Source organism: Dermacentor variabilis, unplaced genomic scaffold, assembly GCF_050947875.1.
Source record: "Dermacentor variabilis isolate Ectoservices unplaced genomic scaffold, ASM5094787v1 scaffold_13, whole genome shotgun sequence".
Lineage (NCBI taxonomy): Eukaryota > Metazoa > Arthropoda > Arachnida > Ixodida > Ixodidae > Dermacentor > Dermacentor variabilis.
In genome coordinates, this window is record NW_027460291.1 from 23,561,430 (window position 1) to 23,585,083 (window position 23,654).

Genomic DNA, 23,654 nt, shown 5'->3' on the forward strand with positions numbered 1-23,654 from the left:
TCAGCAGTCATGGAGGCATTGCAGAATCAGGGTGTAGACGAGCCGCATGTAAAAATACTGAAATATATCTATAGCGGCTGCACAGCCACCGTAGTCCTGCATAAAGAAAGCAACAAAATCACAATAAAGAAAGGCGTCAGGCCGGGAGATACGATCTCTCCAATGCAATTCACAGCGTGTTTACAGTAGGTATTCAGAGACCTGGATGGGGAAGAATTTGGGATAAGAGTTAATGGAGAATACCTTAGTAACTTGCGATTCGCTGATCATATTGCCTTGCTTAGTAACTCAGGGGACCAACTCCAATGCATGCTCACTGACCTGGAGAGGCAAAGCAGAAGGGGCGATAGCGTTGCCTCCCGCATGAGGCCGATAGCGTTGCTCAACACAGCGATCGCCGCGGTTGGTGAAACAGCATGGCACATATATAAGCTATGTGCTTCGGCATTGCCTTTTTGCCTTTAAAGCCATAATATGCGAGATGTATCGCATAAAAAAAAATTTGATGGCTATTTCTGAGGACCAAATTTCCGTAATACGTGTGAGTGCGTCGTAGAGAAGGGAACGAACACAACCGAAAAAAAAAATCGGTTATCATCGTTTTTCTCAAGAAACAAACACGGGCTAACATCACACTACGGCCTCGCATGGTCACGCCGCACAACCTTTAGAGATCTATAAACGCTGACGCCGCATGCTTGGTCCATGGGCTATATAGAACAAATATACCTGTAATCCATCACCTACCACTGCTTAGGATACTCGCACAGTTCGTAAGCGGCCGCATTGCTGGACAAGTATAGTTCACACTGTAAGCTATGCTGTTATTACTAACCAAAACTATTTTATGCATGGATAGAAATCGCATCCACAGAACCAAGTAGTAACGCAATGTAATCTGCAGCTAACAGTTTGAACGCTTGTCAAAGTATAACAGCACAACTCTGGACTATGATAGCAGAACGGTACCTACGCTGTTACGATCGTCACGTATGTTGCATTGCTGCCGATCCGCAACTTATAACTAAAGGATAATACTACGTAAGGTCACATTAGTGAATGGAACATTGAGAAATGAACAACTGATCTCCGACGCTGATTGTAGGCTCAAACCTGCGCGCACACATCGCGCTGCGTGCTCCGTCCGCCTGAACGCAAGAAGGAAGTCCGGCCATACAGACTTAAACCACTTCAGTGCATCTCACAGAACCGTTTTCCACGTAAAAGACGCCATGTCATACTAAATAGACCACAGGAGCGCGAAAACAAATGCCAAATACTACTGCCGAGCTTATACATGCCATGCAAAACAGAGCGCTCGCCCAAGCCAGCATGCCGACTACCCATAGACGGCGCCACTGCGTAGCAGTATGGAACGAGGAGCGAGGAGAAAGATGATATTAACAAGGGACTTAGGCAGGGGTGCCCTTTATCCCCAATGCTGTTTATGATGTACATGGTGATGATGGAGAGGGGGCTGGAAGGAAGTAATATCACGTTTAATCTCTCAAACAAACAGGCGGGTACAGTAGCTGAGCAGCAGCTGCCAGGTTTATTTTGTGCGGATGACATCATGTAGCTAGGTAACAAGCAAAGTGATTTGCAACGTCTGGCTAATATCTGTGGACAGGAAGGCAACCATTTAGGTTTGAAATTCAGTGTTATAAAATCAGGTGTTGTGGTATTCAATGAAAACAGTGAACAGAGTGTGACAATACAGGGCCAGGAGATACCGTGGTTAACAGAATATAAATATCTTGGTATATGGATACACGAAGGCAATAGATATAAGGAAACACAGGAAACAAAAAACAGTGAAGGGGAAGAGAAATGCAGCCATATTGAAGCACAGAGCGCCATGGGGACACAATAGGTGCAAGGTGCTCCCATGTACGTGGAAAGGTGTAATGCTTCCAGGACTTACTTCTGGAAATGCGGTTGTTTGCTTTCAATAACGGGTACAATCAGCACTCGAAGGCAACCAAAAGTCTGTGGGACACCTCGCATTGGGCGCTCACGGGAAGGCTACAAATGAAGCTGTGCAGGATGATATGGGCTGGACTTTTTTTTTTGAATTGAGGGAAGCTCGCAGTAAAATTGAGTATGAAGAACGACTGAGGAATATGTAAGAAAGTAAATGAGTAGGGAGAGCGTTGAGTTAAGTGTACAGGAAAAACATTGATTCACAGTGGAGGAAAAGAACTAGGAAGCTTACCAGCAAGTATGCGGCTTGTAAGGTGGGCAACACAGCAACAAAGAACGTCAAACGGAAAGCCAGAGAGGCTGAAATAATCTCATGGGTGGTGGCAATGGAAAAAACACCTGCCATGAGTAACTATTTAGGAGGAAAAAGCGAAATAAGGAAAGAAACAATTTATGATAACTCAAAGGGAAGCTCATTACTTTTCGAAGCGAGATCGGGATGCCTTAGAACACGCACCTATAAAGCGAGATATAATAAGGAAGAAGAAGCATGTGCTTGCTACGGTAAACCTAGGGAACCTATGGCGCATGTTTTATTAGAATATGAAGGCGTCTACCCAGCGATCGATTTAGGCACTACTGGCTTCCTTGAAGCCCTTGGGTTCAGCGAGAGCAGTGGAAAAGTAAACATGTCCGCAATAGGGATTAGTTAGAGGCGATTGGAGGATTGGTGGAAGAAAAGTAAGGAAACGACAAAAAACGAAGACGTACGAAAGCAAAGTTCGCAATAGGGGATCAGAAAATTTGGTTGTGGGAGTTCATAGTTTTTTTTTTTCTTTTTTTCTCGTTTAACCTACCAGTGGCGTAGCCAGAAATTTCTTTCGGAGGGGGGCTCAAGTTGCAGCTCGGCCTCCTCCTTAAAAGGAAGCTTTAGCGCGGGTACTCCAATCTAAATACATGTAGAAGGAGAATTCCTTTTTCTCGGCAACCACTGCACTAAATTTGGAAAGGTTTGTTGCATTAAAAAAACTGAAATTCTAGTGACTGTTTATTTCGAGTTTTTCATTTAGGTTGTCAATTCTTCATTGAAAATTGGCAAAAATCTCAATTTGAGGAAACGAAACTATCAAGTTTAAAACTGTAACTCAACAATGAAAAAGGATATCATAATTCGGTGAATTGCATCTAACAGTACATCTACAGCGGACAAAATTTATATGTTACACATGAATTTTAAAAAATTTAGTATGGAGATACGGCTTTTGCAGAACCCTCGTACACAACGTAAGCAATTCACGTAGGATACAAATTGACACACACATTTGTCCGTTTTGACTGTTATAATAGATCCCGTTTACAGAACCGCGATATCTTTTCTTGATGCGGAGCTATTTGTTTGTAAACGTCGTGGTTGTATCTTTTTCGAACTTTCGATTTTTTCAAAATAATTTAACCAAAATTCAGGCCCTAAATCGAAATTACGCTTCCAACAGACACTAGAATTCAACTTTATCTCTCAAATGCAACAAATTTCATTAAAAGCGATCTAGGGGTTATCTCGGAAAAACGTTTCCGCGTTTTACATGTACTTCAATGGGCCGCGTCGGAGTTGGGTCCGAGCTAAAGCTTCCTTTTAAACAATTTGTCGAGCGATCAAATACATAAATAATAACTGCATTGCCATTGCCAAAGATGCTGAAAACGAATTCTTGAACTCTACGCGCTGTCAAAAAAAGTCAAATAATTAATAAAATAATGTACTCGTATGTGCCAGAAATTGTGCCCAAAATAACTGATACCAATGCCTACATGTTTTTTGTATATTTAATAAGTAAAGAAAATAACACACGAACTTTCGAACTATCTCAGTTCGAAACCAACAAAGCAGTAAAAAAACATGAAACATGGCCTTTACATGAAAAATGTAAAGGCCATGAAATGAGCAAGTTGAGGACAAACATGTTAATGAAACTTTGTCGTTCAAGAACCTTGTTTACGTTCTTGTACATATGCAATGGCCAGTGAAAAATCTCAATCACACTGTAATTTGTTCCAATGTATTACGCAGGAACAGCTGTCACCGGTCGTGCATCGTGAGTAATTGCACTGAAATTATAGTGGCAACAGAGAGCAGGTATAAAAAGCTGGAGTTCTGAAAAATATACAAGAGCGAGTCAAATGAAAGTAAGCCAATGCGAATGTATGACAAAAGGGGTACTTTATTTAAGAGTAGTCTTCATGAGCATTTAGGCATTTGTCCCATTGAATAACGAGTCGCGTGATTCCCGTCTTGGGACTCCTTTGGCTGCTGCTGCAAAAAGTCAGCAACTGACTCTTTCACGACATCGTCCGACACAAATCTGGTTCCCTTGAGCTGCTTTTTCAGTTGTCCCAAAATGACGAGGTCGTACGGCGACAGGTCTAATCTGTATGCCGGATTTTGCAGCGTTTCGCACTTGAACTTTGCCATTTTTATATTAACCACATCAGCGACGTGGGGACGGGCATTGTCGTGGAACAAGATGAGCTCATACGTCAATTATCCACGTCGTTCTTTCTTGATTGCGACACGGAGACAATCCGGCCGTTCACGATATCGGAAACAATTGATAGTCTCTCAAGATTTAGCAAATTCTATCAGTAATGGCCCCTGACGATAAAAAAAAAGTCAATACTTTTCCGGCGGAAACGGCGGCCTTTGGTTTCTTTGGGGAAGGTGAATTTGAAAGTTTCCATTGTAAGCTTTGCCGTCGTGTTTCAGGCTTGTGGTAGTGCACCATGGTTCGTCCCCTATCACAATTACAGACAAGAAGTCGTCACCCTGACTGTGATACCGGATCAGATGAGTCAAGGCAACGCCGAACTTCTCCGTCTTCTGGCGGTGGTTCAAAATCTTGGGCATCCATTGCGCACATAAGAGCCGATCACCGAGATGTTCATGAATTATGGCGTGAACCGAACCGTGACTGATGTTCACACACTGTGCCAGTTCATCGATGCTTATCCTCCGTTCTTGTCTTATCAGCTCATCAACCTTTGCATTTTTGTTGGGGGTGATTGCATGGTGGCTTTGGCCCGGTCTTGGATCGCCTTTGCAACTTGCACGTCCTTCTTTGAACCGTTTGTTTCAACGCTTCACAGTGGGCGATGAAGTGCAATGTTCAACGCACACGGCAGCCACACAGCGACTAATTTCGTTTTAGGAAACACCTTCAGCTGTCAAAAACCTCAGGGCACCACGCTGCTCAACTTTTGGAGTGTCCGTTATATCACGCAACCATGTTCAACCCAGTGTATGAGGGCATTAAAGAACATTTAACCTCACCTCTGCATGTCACTTGTAAATGAGATGCGTATGTGCTACGCGCATGCCTCGCAAATAATGAACCGAACCATTATTGCGCGGACTGGGTAGGCTCACTTTCATTTGACTCGCCCTCGTACATTAGAAATGCGATGATACAATGGAATATACAAATGCGAAGTTACAGCTTGATAAAGGGCAAAAAAGTTTCACCGGAAACAAAGCTCACTGCACGTATACGCGAAACCTCACCACAACGTATTTAAGTATACGTATAAGTCTCCAATAAATCTACGTATCTAAGAAAAAATCACTGTATATAATGCGTCAAACAAGGCAAATAAACATGTTGCGCAATCCCAGATTCACAGAATCCTAAATCCCGCCCCCATTCCATCCACTCCACCCGATGTATCGCGCTCAACATAAAGCGGCATGCTACCTCCTCGCTTTTCTACTTTGCGCACAGAAGAGTGAGCCGCCATCGTCGGCTCACCCATGCCACCCCCTCCCTAAGCTTTCACTCGCACATACAGCATGCGGCGCGCGGTCACGATGTTATTGCCCTTGGGCTTTATACGGAACATGAGGACGACGGCGACGGCAGGAATGCGCCTGGAAATTCATATGATTGCTATCGAAATAATATAGTAAAAGTTTCTGGTAACTGAAGCGTCCCGTGGCCCATTACTTTCCGTAAAATAAGTAACAAAGTGTAACTTTCAACATGCGACAATTTGCTGCGCTGCGCGCACGGAAGTTAAAATAAAACGCAAAGTAAAGCGTGTTGGCCACAATCGAATGCCTACTTTGGGCACCTAGTATGGCTACCGAAGGAATATCAGAAGAAAACGTGAGACTCTTGGTTCACCTAGAACCATACGCATACTGCTCTGTATCGTACACCGGCGAGACAAGACTTTCCAGAGAGGTTGCGCTCAAGCGAACGCGGTGCAATCCATCGAGTCCCCACAGTGATGGCGGCGAGCGACCATTCTTTCTTTTTCTCGTCGGCTAGCCAGAAAGCGTCCAAAACTCTGCGAGGCGAAAATCCACTCGGCCAAAGAAAACCGAACGCGCACCGAAGTGCACCGCCCGGTGGTCGGTGCAACACCAGAAAAACGCATGCGCTCTGGATGGCTCTGGCAGCGCGCGGGTGGGGTAGCGAGAACAAAAAAAAAATTGAAGATACTCAATGTGTCCTCGCTAATAAAAGTCCAAATAGAAACAATATATAAGAACGTAGTTAACTTTACTGGCTTTACTGTCTTGACATGGATGGTTTGGCATAAATGAAAAAAAAATGTTGATATTTTTGTGACATGATGGCACAAATCAACCATCACAACGCTTCGTCTTGTCGGACCTCGCTGCGTGCTTTGTCAACTTGTCTGATAGTGTGTTGATTTGGCTTGTCTCGTTGTATGTTTCGATGTACGACGTTAGAAAGTCAATGCAGCTTTGGCATCAAATGTTTATAACAACATTAAACCCACAAAGTTCCGCAATTGAAGATCTAAAGCACAACTTTGGAAATATCAATGCACCTTTCACATCAAAAGTTTATAAGAACTTTATACCCACAAAGTTTCAGAATTGACATCCATGCGCTCCCTAGATTCCGCGGCCTCCGCGAGATGCTGCGGCGAGCCCGTTCGCCATCAACACGCCCTTGAAACTTTGTGCTCGGATGGGGCTGCTTGCGTTATGTGACTGCCGGTGCATGGGCGTTGCCGCAAAATCCAGCCCAAGTTAGCAATGTTCGCGATGAAATGTCTTTACGAGCCTGAAAAATACATTCTAGACAAAATCCAGATCGATTTCCGGCGCCGGGGTTGCTTTGGTCGCCGGTGCGTGAACAGCACGAAAAAATTTCGGGGGGGGGGGGGGCTGAAGCCCCATAAGTCCCCCCTGGCTACGCCCCTGTAACCTAGGTAGGACATTAGGCTGTATAATAGGAAGAACTTAATGGCGCAACTCACCGCCCCGTTGCAAAGGGGACGCTCATAACATCCATCCATCCATGGTGGCGCCCATGAAAGAAACAGTCTTTGGGGGCGAGGAGTTATTGAGTCGCCATCTGTCGGAAGCGCCTCCCTTGCATTGTATAAGGGATCACGCGGCGCGCACCTCATATGTTTCGCTTATGAAGCTCAATAAGAACACCACGTGGCAGCCCTCCTGAACATTTATGTACGTACTCTAAAAACGAGGGAAGTTTTTCACTGTAGATATAATATCCTTGGGCAAACTGAAAGCACAGAATCGTTTACAGACGCTAGCTCTTTACCGGATACGTACAGTGAACACCACTGCGCGCAGTCGCCGCGATGGAGTCTTCCGAACAGGCCTCTTGCGTGAAAGGTACGCAAACTCTGAGAGTAAAGAACGTGAAATACGTTCTTATAGTGGGCTGCCTGTATGCCCAAACGGGGTATAACAGAAGTAAGCCTCAAAGCAGCGATCGCACGGGTTCGCATCGACCGACTGCGCGTCTGCATGCATGTCCGCGCACAATGTTTTGCTTTCGCTGTGAGCTTGTTGTCGCACCATTCCGTGTGCTTTAGGCCGCAGCATATGAGCATTGGACAGCACACTAGCAGCCATTGTTGCGTGGACGCTATCAGAACTGTTCAAAAATAATTTCGCTATAGAGACTTCGACGCCTACTGCGAATGTGATGTGCCGTCGCGACGATTCAATCTCTTTTTCTCTTCTAAATTCTTGGACATTTCAATGTTATTTCTCAAGTTGCATCGCAATGTATGGTTATCGGTCTTCTCAGCGTGTGACTTCCTTATGCTTCTTTTTCGTAAGCCAGTGCATTAATTCATAACACAAACATGACCATATAGGCCATGCCTTTTCTTAGTGTGCGCCTTACGACTCCGTTTCCGTTCCAGTGAACTTGCCAATATGTAGCATCACCAAGTTCATAGACCAAACCGTCATGACATTAGCCGGGCAGCGTGCGCAGGCGAGCGTCTCAGTGCGCGTTTTCTGCTACTCACCGAACATCGCAGTCCCGGCGCCACAGCGGAAATGTTCCTCGGGTCTGTGCTTGCTGCATGGCCGAGTTGTAGCCGATGGCTGTCTGCCGGTTCTAGGTTTCACCAGCCAAGCTTCACGCACCTCCTTTCCCTGCGGCTACGTGGGAATTAGGCTGACACCGGGCTCCGTTGCGTACGTCCGGCACTGCGGCACCGAGCAGTAGCCTAACATGCTGCACGCCTCCAAAAGCAGCCGCTACTTATTATGGTACTTTCAAATGTTGTCAAGCAGGCATCCAAAGCTGTAAAGCCTCACCACCTAATCAGAAACGTGGCGCAGGTGGAACATCGAACTTTCGTTTACAGCTCGCTTCGGCGCTTCCGAAGCAGCCGACGCGACCGCTGTGTCCACGTGATCCCTCATGCCACGTCACGCCGATGGTGGCGCCAGCATTTCCACTGGTGGAGCTCGCCCCCAATATAGGAGACTATGGATAAGCGGTCATGCGCTGCGCTGCTACGCACGAAGTCACGGGATGTAATCGCGGCCGTCGCGGACTCATTTTATTGAGGACAAAGAGCAAAAGCACCCGTGCACTGTGCCTTGACTGCACATTAAAGAAGCCCCGGTTGTCAAAATTAATCCAGAATCACTTAGTATGACATACATCGTAATAAGATCGTAGTTCTGTGATCGCGTGAAACCCCAAAATTTTAATTTGTATTAAAGGACAGGACCAGCTGCCTTGTTTTGTAAACATCCAAATGATCTGTCAGGGTAATTGAATGGAAGCTTTTAATATGCATGTATGCATATTCAAGTTGAGCTAATTAAAATTTTGTAAGCAGCTCATTTATTGTCGCTATTAAGAGGGACACAAAGGATGGCGAAGGGAACCCAATGTACAGCTGGCACACTGTTAAGTATCTAATTCAGATGTTTATAAAAGGAACAGTGTTGATACACTAGCCCTTCAGAGCTTTTCGTAGTGCCAAAGGAGCTCTGCGCTTCCTCGTCGAAGTATTCACACTTATAAGCCACATAGTGCACCATGAAATTAGTTTGTCCAGGTTGCGCTGTAAAGTACCGTCAGAAGGTCACTTACCTATAAATTGCACATTATTTGAAAAACGATTTCCGCTACATGATATGCCATTTACTACGAACTTAGTTTCTGTATGTCACACAATCATCGATAAACTGATACACAGTAAATGAAATACCATCCGGGAGGTCATTCATATATAGGCAAAAGAAGAAACACTATCGCCCGAGGAACTCCTTAAAGGGACACTAAAGCGAAACAATAAATCAGTTTAGACTAACGAAGCATTGTTTGAGAACCCTGCAGGCAGTCATTTAAAAAAAATAGCTTGATTGTTAGATGAGAAAATGAAGGTCCAAGTATCAGTATTTGAATTTCGCGCCGAAACCCCAGGGCCGGTACGTCAGCGTGACGTCAGGGATTCCAAAGTATGTTTTCGAATTTGGGCCGCGTTGGCTGAGTAAAGGTTCTCGAAACTTGCCATGTTTAATATTTGGTTCCTTTAGAACACAATGTAGTTAATCTGTAACTCTATATATAATTAGCAGGCCCTAGAAGATGCCATAAAAGTCCATGACGTCGGAGCCACCAGGTGCGGGAACTTAAGTAGGCGTCGCCACCCGTATTTCGTTCTTGCGCTTTTTCTGGCTTACCAAACGTCTTATCGTTGTAATAGTTGTGTTTTTAGTGTTGCAGAAAGGTAATCTACTGATGCAGAAGAAATCATTTTTCACTTTAGTGTCACTTAAGTGCACTGGAACATGAGAAGACGTTCCACTGCTAAAAATTCCTTGAAAGAAACGCTGCTGTCCAGGTGATCACAGGAGACTCAGTGGTAATAGCTTTGATTTCGAAGATAAAGCGTTTCTGGTGTACCTAGCCCAAGGCTTTAGCGCAATCAACATGTATCGTGTTTAGGTCTGCAATATTACAGGTGCTAAAATGGAAGTCATTAAAGAGATGAACGAAGCAGGCTAGGGTTAAGATTTAATTTCACAACGCAAATTACACTCTACGTTGAGCAATGAAAGAAAGATAATTTGCGGCTTCCTTCGAGGCCAGATGTGCTCATTAGGGCTGGTGCTCGCTGCTGCGCTCGGTGCAGGCACCGCGTATGCGCCATCACGACAGCAACGTACGCACATCCTTTTTTCAGGAGGCGGAGCACGAGCAGCGAGAGGATCCCGTTTCACTGACAGGACGGCATCGCTGCAGCCGAGTACTGCATATGCGGTGAGAGTTGCCAGCTATATGGGCTTGTCCACTGGTGTTCTTGTAATTTATTACAGCGCAGGCAGATACGGACATAGAAGGCACATGAGACAACAAAAAGCGCTAAACTGCCAGCTGCTAACTTACGTGCGCCGTGTCTCTTCGCCTTGGCTTTCAGTAACCGCCATTGAGCACCCCAAAGCAAAACTTAAACTTGAAAACGTTTTCATAACGCAAGGATTTTTTTCCCTCACATTAAAAGAATTATGTGGTGTGTTCTACAAAACTTCAGAAAAAGCAACCCTGTGCGTCGTACCAGTCGCATTGTTGAAATCGCAGTCTTGTGAAATGAATCCTCTCAAAATACCATTGCGATGCGTGCGATTGCACCGACTTTTCTCGCTCCAGTAACTGCATATGAAAAAGGCTTAATACAGCTTTGTAATTCTCCCCGGTAACATTGGCTCTGTACCACCAAACGAGCTTTTTCTAGCCACCGGCGAATACCTGGCTAACATATAAATTGCTTCATCTGTAATAATGTTCTTTTGTTGCGCAATTATATGGACACTCGAGGCGCATTTCATGCGTCGGCGTCGCAGTGATCCGTACAAAGTCCAAGTGCAACAACTTCGTGGCCGCAAGCCGTATGCTGTGTGTGCGAGTGAAAGCATGCGAATGTGAGCCGAGAACGGTGGCTCGATCTCGCGTGCGCAAGGCAACTGGGAGAGGCCTTCTATGCTGCAACGGAGGATCACCATGGTGCGGCTGAGCGCGGCCCCGAAGTCTTCAAAGCCATCTAGAGTTGGTACAGAGTGTAGCTGAGCCGAGGGCTGATAGCTTCCTGTGTTATCCCCGCTTAGTCACGCCTAGCTCCGCTGGTACACCCCCCTGGTAAACGAGAATTGCGTCACGAGCGCAAATTTCTACCCTGGTGCTTGGAAGGCCACACTCCGAGAGGGAAAAAAAAACAAAGAAAAAATGAAGCCTGCTTCCATGGCAACGGTGCTGTTGATGCACGAGGGGGAAGCTCCATGCCGCTTGTCGTCTGCGATGCGCGCGACGCGCAGGCGACTTTTTCTGCAGGCGCTAACGGAAGCCAACACCGTTTGCATTACTTTTTTTATATTGCTTTCCTCTTTCATATTTTGTTTTCAACACCATTCGGCTTCTAATGTTTGTTTTCTTACAACATATGGGAAAAACAACTGTGTGAAAACTTATCTTTTCCTGTTCAATATGCTCGAGCCAGCATGCCATGCCACGCGGCTATTTTCTTTCGGTAAAAAATAAGTAGGCAGGAAAATGTGGCTCATTCTCCGTTTTAATTTGCAACAAATTGCAGAGCAAGCATTCGATACACAATACAATAATGTAGATGTGAGTATCTCATTAGTCAGTACAAATGGGCGCATTTTGTATTACAATCACGCATACGTCAGACAGCTTCCTTCAATTTCTCACTGAAGGAAAATTGCTACAGAGGCCATGTTTGTTTACTGTGCACACCACAACTCTACCAAAGCAATTTTTGTCGCAAGAGTTATTTCTGAATAATAAAAAGATTATCAAAAGCAGCAGATCCACTTTTTTCGCATACCAGTAACAAAAACTTCGTTTGTTATTCTATACAATGGGTTTACTTCCTAGTCCAAACAACATTCTATACCAAGTCAATTTCCTGCGTACGTCTACTTGTGCTAATTCGCCGATAAATCTGCAGCAAATCATATTGAAAATGTTCACTGTCTTTTTTTACATATGCGGTTTTGTTTCGCAATACATGTAAGACCACTAGAGATCTGTGAAGTTTAATTCTTCTTTTCAAGGAAAAGACGGGACAGGGACAAAAGGCCGCCAGGCCTGACGTGGCCCCGGTACCTATACAGTTGGAAGTAATAATATAAAGGCCAAAAAATGTACATAAAAGGCGCCACATAAATGTCAAAACAACTCTACAATGCGCACAGTGAAACTTAATTAGAGAAAAAGACAAACATCTGCAAGATAATACGCACGCACTCATAGTCATACACGTACAAATACAATGCATACATGACGGGTGAATTAAGACACGAAAAAATGCAACTACAATACTTGTCCGCAACAAAGATACATTGAGAGAAACATATGTATAAACAAACGGTAGATAACATTTTTTTACTTTTGAATTTTGCCTTCAATCAAACGTGGTTTCGTGTTTTTCTTGAACACATTTTCAGACAAAAAAGAAATCATTAGTAAACGGAAATTTTTTTAGGGCGTTGGGTACCTGAAAATTTAGCTTTTTTTCTACCATAATTCGTGCGCGTTCGTGGAACTCGTAGTTTTACCTCACAAAGGTTGTAATATATAGTACTGTCTGTAACAGAGTACAAACGGTTTCGATGAATGTATTGCAACAGCCGTAGATAATACACTAGGTCAGCTTGTAGTATGCTATGTTCAACAAACAAGGGTTGTTTACGTAATTTTTGTGGTGCACCTCAATAACCCTCAGTAGCACACAAGGCTCTTTTTTGTAGCAGTAGTAGTTTATGGTAATTTGAAGACGTAGTCGTACCCCATACAAGATTACAATATGACAGTTTTGAGAAAAACAGTGCGTTATACATTGACACCTTTAACCATATAGGCAAGAGTTCAGAAATGCTAAAAAGCAGACCAACAATTTTGCTTAGTCCAGACGCAAGTTTTGAGATATGTACAGACCAATAAAGATTTTCATTAAACCATACGCCGAGAAATTTTTGAGAGGAAACCTGACTGATCTTTGTGTTATCCTAATGAATCTGCATAGAATAACGTCTCACGGTGTTGATCGGCTTGAAAAGAATATATTTTGTTTTACTTATATTTAAACTAAGCTTATTTACGTGTAACCGATCACAAAGCTTCAGTAAATAAGTGTTAACCATGCTTTGGAGGGCGGGTAATGAGCGGGAAGAAAAGATTTCTGTCGTCAGCGTACATTACCAGATCTGGAGAATTATATATACCGGCTAGGTCATTGCTATATGTAATGAATAATAAAGGCCCTAGTATTGATCCCTGCAGGATACCATGTATTATTCTTTGTGTGTCGGAGGAGATGTTATTTGTTCGAACGTATTGAGACCTATTACTCAAACAACTTTCAACAGGTTCAGCGCAATACCGCGAACCCCATAGTCACAAAGCTTCTTAAGCAGAGTATCATGATGTACGCAATGAAAGGCCTTGCGAAAATCTAAAAATAGGCCAAGGGTATATTTTTTTACATTCGCTGTTACCTTTTATTTTGTTTTTAACAACAAACAGCGCTTGTTCCATGGAGCTATTTTTTTTTTTTGTAAACCCATACTGTGAATCAGCAATGACATTGTACTTATGCAGAAAATTGGCTATCCTAGAATTATTAAGGCTTTCGAAATTTTTTGACAGAACACCTAATACCGAAATAGGTCGGTAATCAGACTGTTTAGTTATGTCAACACCTTTATATATTGGAACCACTCAAGCCGATTTTAATTTCTCCGGAAAAACACCTATTGACAAAGTAAGTTTTATAATGTATGACAATACATCGCATACAACGGTGCATGCATACTTTAGGGGTATTACTTTTAGATCGTCATATCCAGCGGATACACCATTCTCTACCGAAAAAATTAATGTAGCTACTTCTTGAGGGGTTCTTGGTGCGAGTGCTATAGAATTCAGTAATGGAGTGGTGAGGACCATAAAACCATCAACCGGAGTTTGCGTAACAAGATTTGCTGAACCGACAGTAATGAAGTAGTCATTCAGGGCATTTGATAGCTCACGGCCAGTTAATTTACCATTAGCTGTGATTATTTCACTACGTTGTGTGCATTTTGGTTTATTTTTCAAGTTATTAATCGCTCGCCAACTTTACGATTACCATTTCGAATAGGAGAAAAATGGCTTATGTAGTAATCAGATTTAGCATTTTGAAGTCTTTGTTAAGTTTATTTCTAAATTGTTTAAATTGAGAAAGCAGAGCTAGATCTCTGCTATGGAAAAACTCATGATACCTTTTATTTTTAATGTTTATTTGTTCATCCAAGGCTTCTTAAACTTCGTAACATTAATTTTTCTATTTGTGGAAAAGCTGCGTTATATTGGGTTCAGAAAATATCAATAAATTCAGAATATTCTGTATTAACTTCAGATGTCTCGTATATAGATTCCGAATTCGTACTTTCGATTAGTTTACAAAACTTGTTAAGAACAATATCATTAAAATCTCTGGTCATATGCGTAACGGCATTTGTTACTCGGTTTAATCTGAGAGGTATAAAACAAAATATCGTCAAATGGTCATTAATATCTAAAGACAATAGGCCATATTTAGTGTGTGGAGGCTGAATATTTGAGATAGAGATATCTAATAAAGTAGCCGTGTTGCAAGTTATTCTAGTCGGCAAATTTATATAGTTTATACATGCGTAAGATGAAATAAGGCTCTGCAATTCCCTTGAATGAGAATCATCTGATAACCGGTCCATATTTAAATCATCCATTAAAATGAAAGGTAGTTTAGTGGAGTCGAGGAAAGTAAAAAGGCTTTCCAAGAAGTAAAAAAATTTTGCTTTGTTTCCTTGGGGGTGTCTATACATAGCAATAGCGATTATACTCTGTAAGGATATAGCTAAACACTCAACACTGGGATTTATGACTGTAACATCGCTAACCACAGAGTGCAAATGACATTTCTTAACATATACAGCAAAGCCACCACCTCTTCCATGGGGCCTTGATAAAGCATTGTAAGTACAGTCACCGACACAACACTCGTCACCATCAGTGCCGAACCATTTTTCTGAAATAGGAATAACATCTAACTCCACCTACAGCGACCCTAGAAATAAATCAAGATCGCGCTTGTTTTTCATGCTACGGATATTTAAATAAATAGCCCAAAAATATATTTTGCTGGTACTTTTATAGCTAGAATTGATCAGGGGTGCTACGCAGGATGCGCCGAGTTCCTCGTTCACCCGAGTTTTACCCAAGTTTGCTGGACGGCAGTCAGTGAACGGAGATAGCGTGAAACGCGCAGGCAAAAAAAAATATATAGACAAAAAGCCGCGTATGACAACATGGGCGCACCCTGCACGGCACGCTGCTTCCACGTTTCAAGCGCAGAAGGCCGCACAGCGAAACGCGCCAGCGTCGCGTATTGTTATCAATGGATTATCGCAACTTAGCGATACCGTGACTGTCCCGCTGTGTGTCTGCACACTTGCCGTGAGCCGCTTGCCACGCCTTTCCCGGGCGCGTCAAGGGCGTGCCTCCTCTTTCGGGTACTATCTTTCTATCCTCCATCGAATGCAAACAGGGTACATGCGGCGCATTCTCGCACCTAAAATTTAAAATTATAGGGTTTTACGTGCCAAAAACACTTTCTGATTATGAGGCACGCCGTAGTGGAGGACTCGGGGAATTTCCACCACCTGGGGTTCTTTAACGTGGACCTAAATCTAAGTGCACGGCTGTTTTCGCATTTAGCCCCCATCGAAATGCGGCAGCCGTGGCCGGGATTCGATCCCGCGACCTCACATTCTTGCACCCACACTTTCGCTCAAACGAATACGCTAAAATACAACACATAAAATAACAAACACTTCTGCCTATTTAAGTATCTGTTTTTAGTTTTGAATGCTAGAAATTTCGGATTACAAACGGAGATCGAGCAAATTACTCAATTTTTCACTTCTTGCCGCGAGTGGCGACAGTGAGGCGAAAGCTTCGCAGCCGATACATTGAAGGCGGTCGCACGCAGGAGGGAGTTCATACGGTGCGAAGTCGCCTAGGAGCGCTGCAGTGCTATTCTCAATAAAGTCACTCATGACCCATGGATGGTCATGACCACTCTTTTTATATTAGGGCAATGGAAACGCAGCGTCGCGGTACGGATTTTCATCGCTGGCTCTTCACTAGGCTATTAAGGCCCCCGCTTTACCGACTAAAAACAAACATAGTCATAGATACGGGAGCCACGGCTGTCGCTGCAAAATGGCGGTACGTTATTTTAGGGCCCGTAGTGACGCAGTTCAGTGAAAATGTACCACTTAATCTTTCTGCGCGAAGCCTCTGCGATACATTGCGAAGAAGTGCGTGCTTCCCAGCGACACAATTCATTGCTTGTCATCGCTTGCGCAGTGTAGGTGCCTCTGAGCGCATGTACGCAGCATTTGAGTCTGTTGTGCACTCCAACACCTGTGCTTGCGGATTACCTCTGCTGGAGCCAGCAGCGATCGCAGATGGATATCGTAACGACACCGCAGCAATCGCATTTTGGCAGGTGAGGGCTCTGGTTTGCACTTATGAAATGAGACTTCGAACGGAGGAAGGGTCTTGCAACTGTTGAGTGCGCAGTTGAGACCCAGTGCGCATTGCACTGGGTCTAGAAAAGCGAGCGATTCTCGGGCGCTGATCGTGTTTACGACGCTGTGGCTCCGTTTCATCACCGATGACAGAGCAGCCATCTCATACGACTGCTGCGATACGCACTCCTCAGCCTTCGTCCCCCTCAGCGCATCGACGCCTTGCAAGCAGCTACAGTGACGTGCCGATAATTATTTAGTGTGTGCTACGCGACACAATGCAGGCGATGAAACCGTGTTGTGGGGCCATCTCAACCCGAGAAGATATATACAAAGGCCAGCCAAGGTCGATTCAAATAGGTCGCGAAGCTTCGGGCGAAAAGCGGTTCAGTGCAGATTGTCACCGACATCAGCATGGGGGGTTATGGGAGCAGCGATTGAAGCGCGACTATGTTTGGAGGGAACAAACATTGGGAAAGAAAAACGCGTTTTCGAATTCAAACGAGACACAGTTAGATTCATTCAACGAAAATAAAATTCCTAGTCATTTTTATATATTCGTGACGAGTTAAGAAAATACAAGTTTAATTTTATTATTATTAATAAATGCATTTCTTTTCAGCGCCCATCGCTACAGGGGGCGTTGACGCCGCTATCACTCGCAATGCAATGCACGTCTTCAAATGGGCAGAAAGGCGCACTCGTAAAGTTCACCTGTTGAAATACGCCCCCCTCACAGTTTGTGTTTTCTTGCTTGTCGAAGTTTGTCTGAATTTGGTGACGCGGGTAACTTCATCGCTTCTTAATCTGTTCAGTTAAAAGGAGTGGGTTACGACCGCCAGATAATTGTGTAGTTGTTTTCGTGAGACTGCGCTGGCCGACGGTCTTGGCATCCGACAATTGGATCAGCACTGTACACCTAAAGCTTTCGTCGGCCTCCAAAGAAAGTATGTTCTGTGCAGGGATGCGATTTCAACAACCGTACGGCTGGCCTCTTTCTGCATCGGTTTCCACGCTGAAAGCTCGAAACGCCCATCAAGTCGAATGGCGGGGCATCTGAATATATAGCTCCAAAGGAAGGACAACAAAACAAATTTCGCGCCTTCGAAAACAAAATGACGCCACTTCTGCTGTTAACGGACATGGCGTCACATTATTTTTTCTTCGGCCGGAAGTGTTCCCACCAGATACAGATGGCGCTAAGCCCCATGAACCGCCAATGGACCGCCATGTTTTGAACATATGGGCTCCTATGGAAGCTTCGCTACCAGGTATATTTACCTTGGGCCAGCGACAGTCAACGCTTTGTTTTTGATAGTAGTGCTCGGTACATCACCGATGACAGTGCGTTGTGCGTGTTTTACGTCGGCGGTCAAGATTGTTGATGCCTCTCAGCTCGGCACCGCGTCGCTGTGACCGCAAAATAAGTTGGGCGTGGCCCAACCGTGGTGGGTGCGTGCACAAAAGTTACATGCCTCGCGCGGGGCGTTACCTCTGGTTTTGATTGACAGGCGAACTCGTGCTAAACTCGTACATCGCGAAATCCCCTCCGAGTTCAACTCGGGAACATGGCGGCGCCAGCAGCAGCCTGTTTCATTGCATCCAGTGGCAGCAAGCGTCAGTATGACCGTCTGGACCCGTTTACGCACATGACCGACCTGGAGTTTCAGCCTCATTTTCGCATGTCGAAGACATCAGTGCGCTGGCTGTGGGACGAGCTATGCGAAGACTCGTCTGTGGAGACAGCGTGGCGGGCTTCATTCGCTCACCGTCGAAGAGCAAGTCCTCTGCGCCCTCCCTTTCTACGGGACTGGGAGTTTTCAGGGAAACGTCGGCGCCGAGCGTTACAGTGAACGTCATCAAACTACTGTGAGCCGCTGTGTCAGAGATGTGTCTGACGCGCTTATCGATGCAGCAGTGCGTAAGCGGTGTTTGGCTTTCCGGAATACTGCGGCTGAGCGGGCATGTAAAAAGAACGCTTCCTACTTCGCGGGAACATTACGAACGTAGTCGGGTGTGTCGACGGAACGTACGTGGGAATTAAGGAGCCTTCAATGTCAGCGCTACTGTGATTAGCACTGAAGCAATGTCTAGACACGCCATATTGCCAAATTTGTTACTTCTGTGTAGCCGACATAAATATTGTGTTACCGACATCTCACATGCGTCTTATGATATTGACTTTTTCTCAGGTTGCTGACTTTTTCCTGATTGTTCTACTTGGCTGTCAGGGTGCCTTCCAAATGGCTCACTTTTTTAAAAAAGATGTTAATACAAATGGATAAATGCATACCACAAATTGTGTGAAGTACCCTATGAATGCTAATCTCATAAAGAACTTGGAGTTCTTCATTGGTGAAGTTATTTAGTACGCATAATGCTGAATTTTGGTCATGCGTCATTTATCGGCCCCACTATGAAATAGCGACGCATTTCATAATTTGTTGGAGCGCGAGATGCGGATGTTGCGCCAAGCCGGTTGTGCCCATGCATTTGTTGCGAAATGAAAATGCATTGAGAATATTAGTGTGCTGGCTTGCATGCAGAAAATACTTCAGATTGTTTGCTCTCTTCACTGTTTATGCATTTGCCAGTGGTTGAGTGTATTTTTTGAGGGGGGGCAGCGTTATTCTGGATGGACAGATAATATATTTTCGTCTAATAATGGGGCTCTAATTCTTAAGCAGTAGAACAATGCAGATGCAATGCTCTGCAGAACTCGGTGTGCATGAAAATGTCATGTACCGCGAAGGCAAAATTACATATCGGGAGAGATGTGGCGCAGATGCCAATTAATAGTGCGTCTTTAACCAGCCATGATAAAAACAAAAATTGCAGAGTGAACAGACCTTATGTACAGTTTTAGAGCAATTACTACACAAAACGTGATATGCTCAAACTTGTAAAAGCTTGCCGCAATGCCAAAGTAGGATGAGCGGCATGCAGCATATTTTAGCAATGAACATGTCTTGTAACTGCTATTTTTATTGTAAGCCTCGCTGTCACACCTTTCCCTCCGGCACTCCCTTTACTGAAACGTGGCACTGTCTTTCCATTGGTGTCATGATGATGATTGTAACGTCAGCAGTAAGGCTGAGTAATGCTTGCCCCTTTGATTCCTGTGAGTTTAGTGGTAAATAATATGGCACATGCATACATACACCTGTGCTGCAAAATTTAACGCTTGTGATATTGTGGACAGCTAGTTTGTCTTGGGACATTTCAAAGAAGTGCGCCATTGTGGCCTAATAACAAGAGAATTGGTTAGGTTGAAGACTGCGTGTATTGGTATAGAAGCTTGAAGTTGAATTGCACAATCATTCGACGGGAAACAAAGACGAGAAATGCACACAGCAGAAGGCTCTGCTGTGTGCGTTACTCTTCTTTTTGTGCCATCGAATTGTGGCGTGATCCAACTTCAAATGGAGTATTGGGCTTCTTTGGTGCAGGACCGAGGAAGTGTGAGCTATTCGACAACACGCCAGTGCCTTGCCACACAATTATGGAAGTCTGAAGGTTTGCAAACAAAGCTTTGCTTTCAAATCTACCTGCTCATGTAATACAAGCACTGATTGAAAGAACCGTCGTACGAAAATCATAGTAAAATGAATGGCCTTTGAAAATTTTCGTTTGTATATTGACACTGTTGACATAATAGGTGCCACACCGCACTCAACAATTGTACTGGACTGAGCAGTTTCTTTCCTATGTGAAGCACAAGCTTCCATTACATGCTCTGCAGATAACCAAGCTCTGTTTTGACGTGGTACACAACATTTAGTGTAATCAGATTTTGATTCTAAAGTGCCAAACACCACTTCATTTTAAGAACTTCATGGGAATATTTGGCCAGACCTTTTTACAGCTCCTCGTAATGAAAGTGTGGCTAGCCAGCTTTGCTTGGATGCCTTTATAGATTTCCGTTCCTGATTATTGTGTGCTATCAAGTTGCTAAAGTCTATGTAACCGGTGCAAGGCATTACGTGATTCTGTAGTCAGATACAACTTTAGGAGGCTGCGGAATCTGCACTTTACAGGCAGGTGAACACAAGCCTGCACCAATGGGCACGCACTCTAGACTGACGTAGCGCCGCCGGACGCACTCATACCCGCTCGTTGAAGAGGGACTATTTCTTTAGACGTGGAGTCAATCAGCTACTGCGCTTTGGTCATCTGGGCGGGGCCTCTCCTGCCTTCTGCAGTTCTATCCGACTGTAGAGGATGCCGCTTTTCATTCAACACAAAAGGACAAAGTGTACAATTATTTGGCCTATTACATGAATACATCACAAGTGAGCTATGCAAGGGCTTAAGCTGTGTGAAAATTAGTACATGCAAATATATGACATTGTTAAAGAATATGTGGTATCGAACATGCGTGAAATGGCACGTTTGAATCGGGGAGTGTTGCATTCATATACACAGTCTATAGGTGATAGTATTATTAAGCTCGTGCTGTTTCCTGTCTTTTCATAATGAATTACACACGCCGTTCAGCTTGTGGCTAATCAACATGCAGAGTATTCTTGCACACAGAAAGAAGAAACACCACAACGACGTGTACGCTGCATTAGTGTATTTTTTATTTACATGGTCCAAGAGTGGCACAGGTTGTCTTACGTTTTTGCCCATTTTGAAGAGACACCAAGTACATGTTACAAGTGTCCTAATATGCACAGCCCAATGTTTACTGCAAAACTTTATTCATGCTCTTGAATAATAAACAAAATAATAAACTGAAAGCTCCTTTATAAGGTGTCTTCTGGGGGCTTGTCTGGAGAGCAGTGAAGGCACCGATAGTGCTGTTGCAGAGCAGCCCTCTGGATCTCTGCCACACTCTCAAGAGCACGTGCCTGGTGCTCGCCTACTGCCTCCAGGCGGTTGAGTGCCTCCAGCAGCAGAATGTTTTGCTGCAAAAAAAAGTGGATTGTTGGAATGAATCAAGCGCATATAAACCATTATTTACAAAGAAAAATGCTCGTTGCACTATTGGTACTAAATGTCCTTAACTGTGGAAGCCTTTAGTGTAGTATGCATAATAAAACAATGTGTCGGGACAACGTTGCTTTAGTTTTCATAACTTTATTTTTCATAACAGCCAATTGTCATGTTGATTAGTGTGCCAGCAGCTGAGGTGCCCCACACCGTCACGAGTCTCTACTGTTTGCACCACAAACCTATTTTTGTTCACTGCAAAACAAATGCCTCTCCCTACAATCCCGTCTTATGCGAGCTGATTGCATCCTATGCCTACAAACATAATATTTTTGTCCCATTACGCAATTTTATGCCATCCTTGGCTGCAGTTCCGTCTCCTTGACATCCATTCTCTCACACTTATGTAATCACCTGTTATGAACTGGCAACACGTGATTGAAGACGTGCATGGCCTGCCTGCCGATTCCATTTTTTTTCTTAATCTCAACTAGCATATCAGTTGCCGCGGTTTACTACGCCACTGCCTTCCGGCCTTAATGCTATCTCCAACAATTTTTGTTACTTCGCTTTCTGCATAGTCCTCGATTTCTCAAGTTTTTTTTCGTTAACCTCCAGGTTTATGCTCCATATTGCATAACCGGTAGAATGCAATGATTCTAAACTTTTTGCAAGGATATCGGTAACGTGGCAATCACGATTAGGTAATGCCTTCCATGTGCTGTTCAACCCATGAAATTTTTGTCTAAGTTTCCTGCTGTATATCAGTACCTGCAATTGATATTTCACCTGGATAAAGATACGCTTCCATAGATTCTGCGCGCTGAATGTCACTCCTGAATTTCTGTTATCTCGCCAAGTTAGTGAAGGTTACCTTTATCTTTTCCATATTTTCGCGGGCCCACGTGCATGTAAAAGCACGAACACTCATTGGTTCTCAATTCCTTTTTGGAAATTCAGTTCGCTACTACGAAAGTGACCTAATCCGTGCACTATTATTATGCTAAATGCGAAACAGTAGAAATATACTTATCTGCAAGTTGTCGATGTCTCCTTTACTGTGTTGATTGCAAGATCCATCGTCGGCACCACCTCCTCGTCGCATCGTAGCTATATAGGCTGTCTTCCTTTTGCACACACCATGCAATATTCGTGACGCTCGCAGTCACGCAGAGTGGAGGAACTCAGCTCACTCACAGAAGCAGCACCGGACATGTTGTTTGGTCAGCATTACGCCGTGAACAGTAGGTGCGGGGTGCACGGAAAGATTGCTCACGGAGGAACAAAACTATCCAAGAAATATTGGTCATCGTCGAGCCTGATCACTACGTCGCGCACTACAAGCTCGTTGTACGAGTTTGTTTACCCTGGGCCTCTTCGATGTTTAGCCGCCATGCTCGCCCGGTGAATGGATGTAATGCGCCACCACAGCGTTCCCTCGTGGTATAATGCGAAGCGTACTAAATTACAAATTAGTCTAATACACATTCAATGTGCATCTCGTAAGCTTTAAAATGCTTCTAAACCACGTTAAATAACTAATAATAATATTTAAAAAATGGATTTGTTTTATAACTTGCTTGCGCATGTAGTGCACTCGGTGAAACGACAAACAAGTGAAAGGAGGCACGACCATGCAGCGACGGTATGATCACGTGAGCCCCAGTTTGTCGACCGCCCAGAAGGCAAAGCCCAAGGAATGAGAGCCACCCATAGTGAATCTAGATAAAGCAATGAAACTGGAGACTTGTCGAAAGATAAAATGTGTCTCGGTACCATTTGTGCTTTCATCTTGGGGTGTCGCCAGAGCTTGTGAACTTCCCGAGTTTCGCCAAACTCGGCGCATCCTGCATAGCACCCCAGTTTTGTATCTCGTACAGGCAGATGGGAAAAGCATTGTGATAAGCCAGAA

At 44.2% G+C, this 23,654-nt stretch overlaps 1 protein-coding gene across 5 annotated transcripts in view; it reads left to right on the forward strand.

Annotated features, from left to right (window-relative positions):
- LOC142566825 (organic cation transporter protein-like) overlaps positions 1-23,654 on the forward strand; it is a 465,662-nt gene that overhangs the window by 104,092 nt on the left and 337,916 nt on the right. For 4 of the 5 annotated variants that reach the window (XM_075677710.1, XM_075677714.1, XM_075677715.1 and 1 more), the window contains exon 2: positions 10,420-10,496. The exons of the other annotated variant lie outside the window; for it this stretch is intronic. Coding sequence is in view for 1 of the 4 variants with exons in the window: in XM_075677715.1 (XP_075533830.1) it covers positions 10,420-10,496 (77 nt within the window). In the remaining 3 variants the exon portion in view is untranslated. The remainder of the gene's footprint in view (positions 1-10,419; positions 10,497-23,654) is intronic. 5 annotated transcript variants of the gene reach the window in all.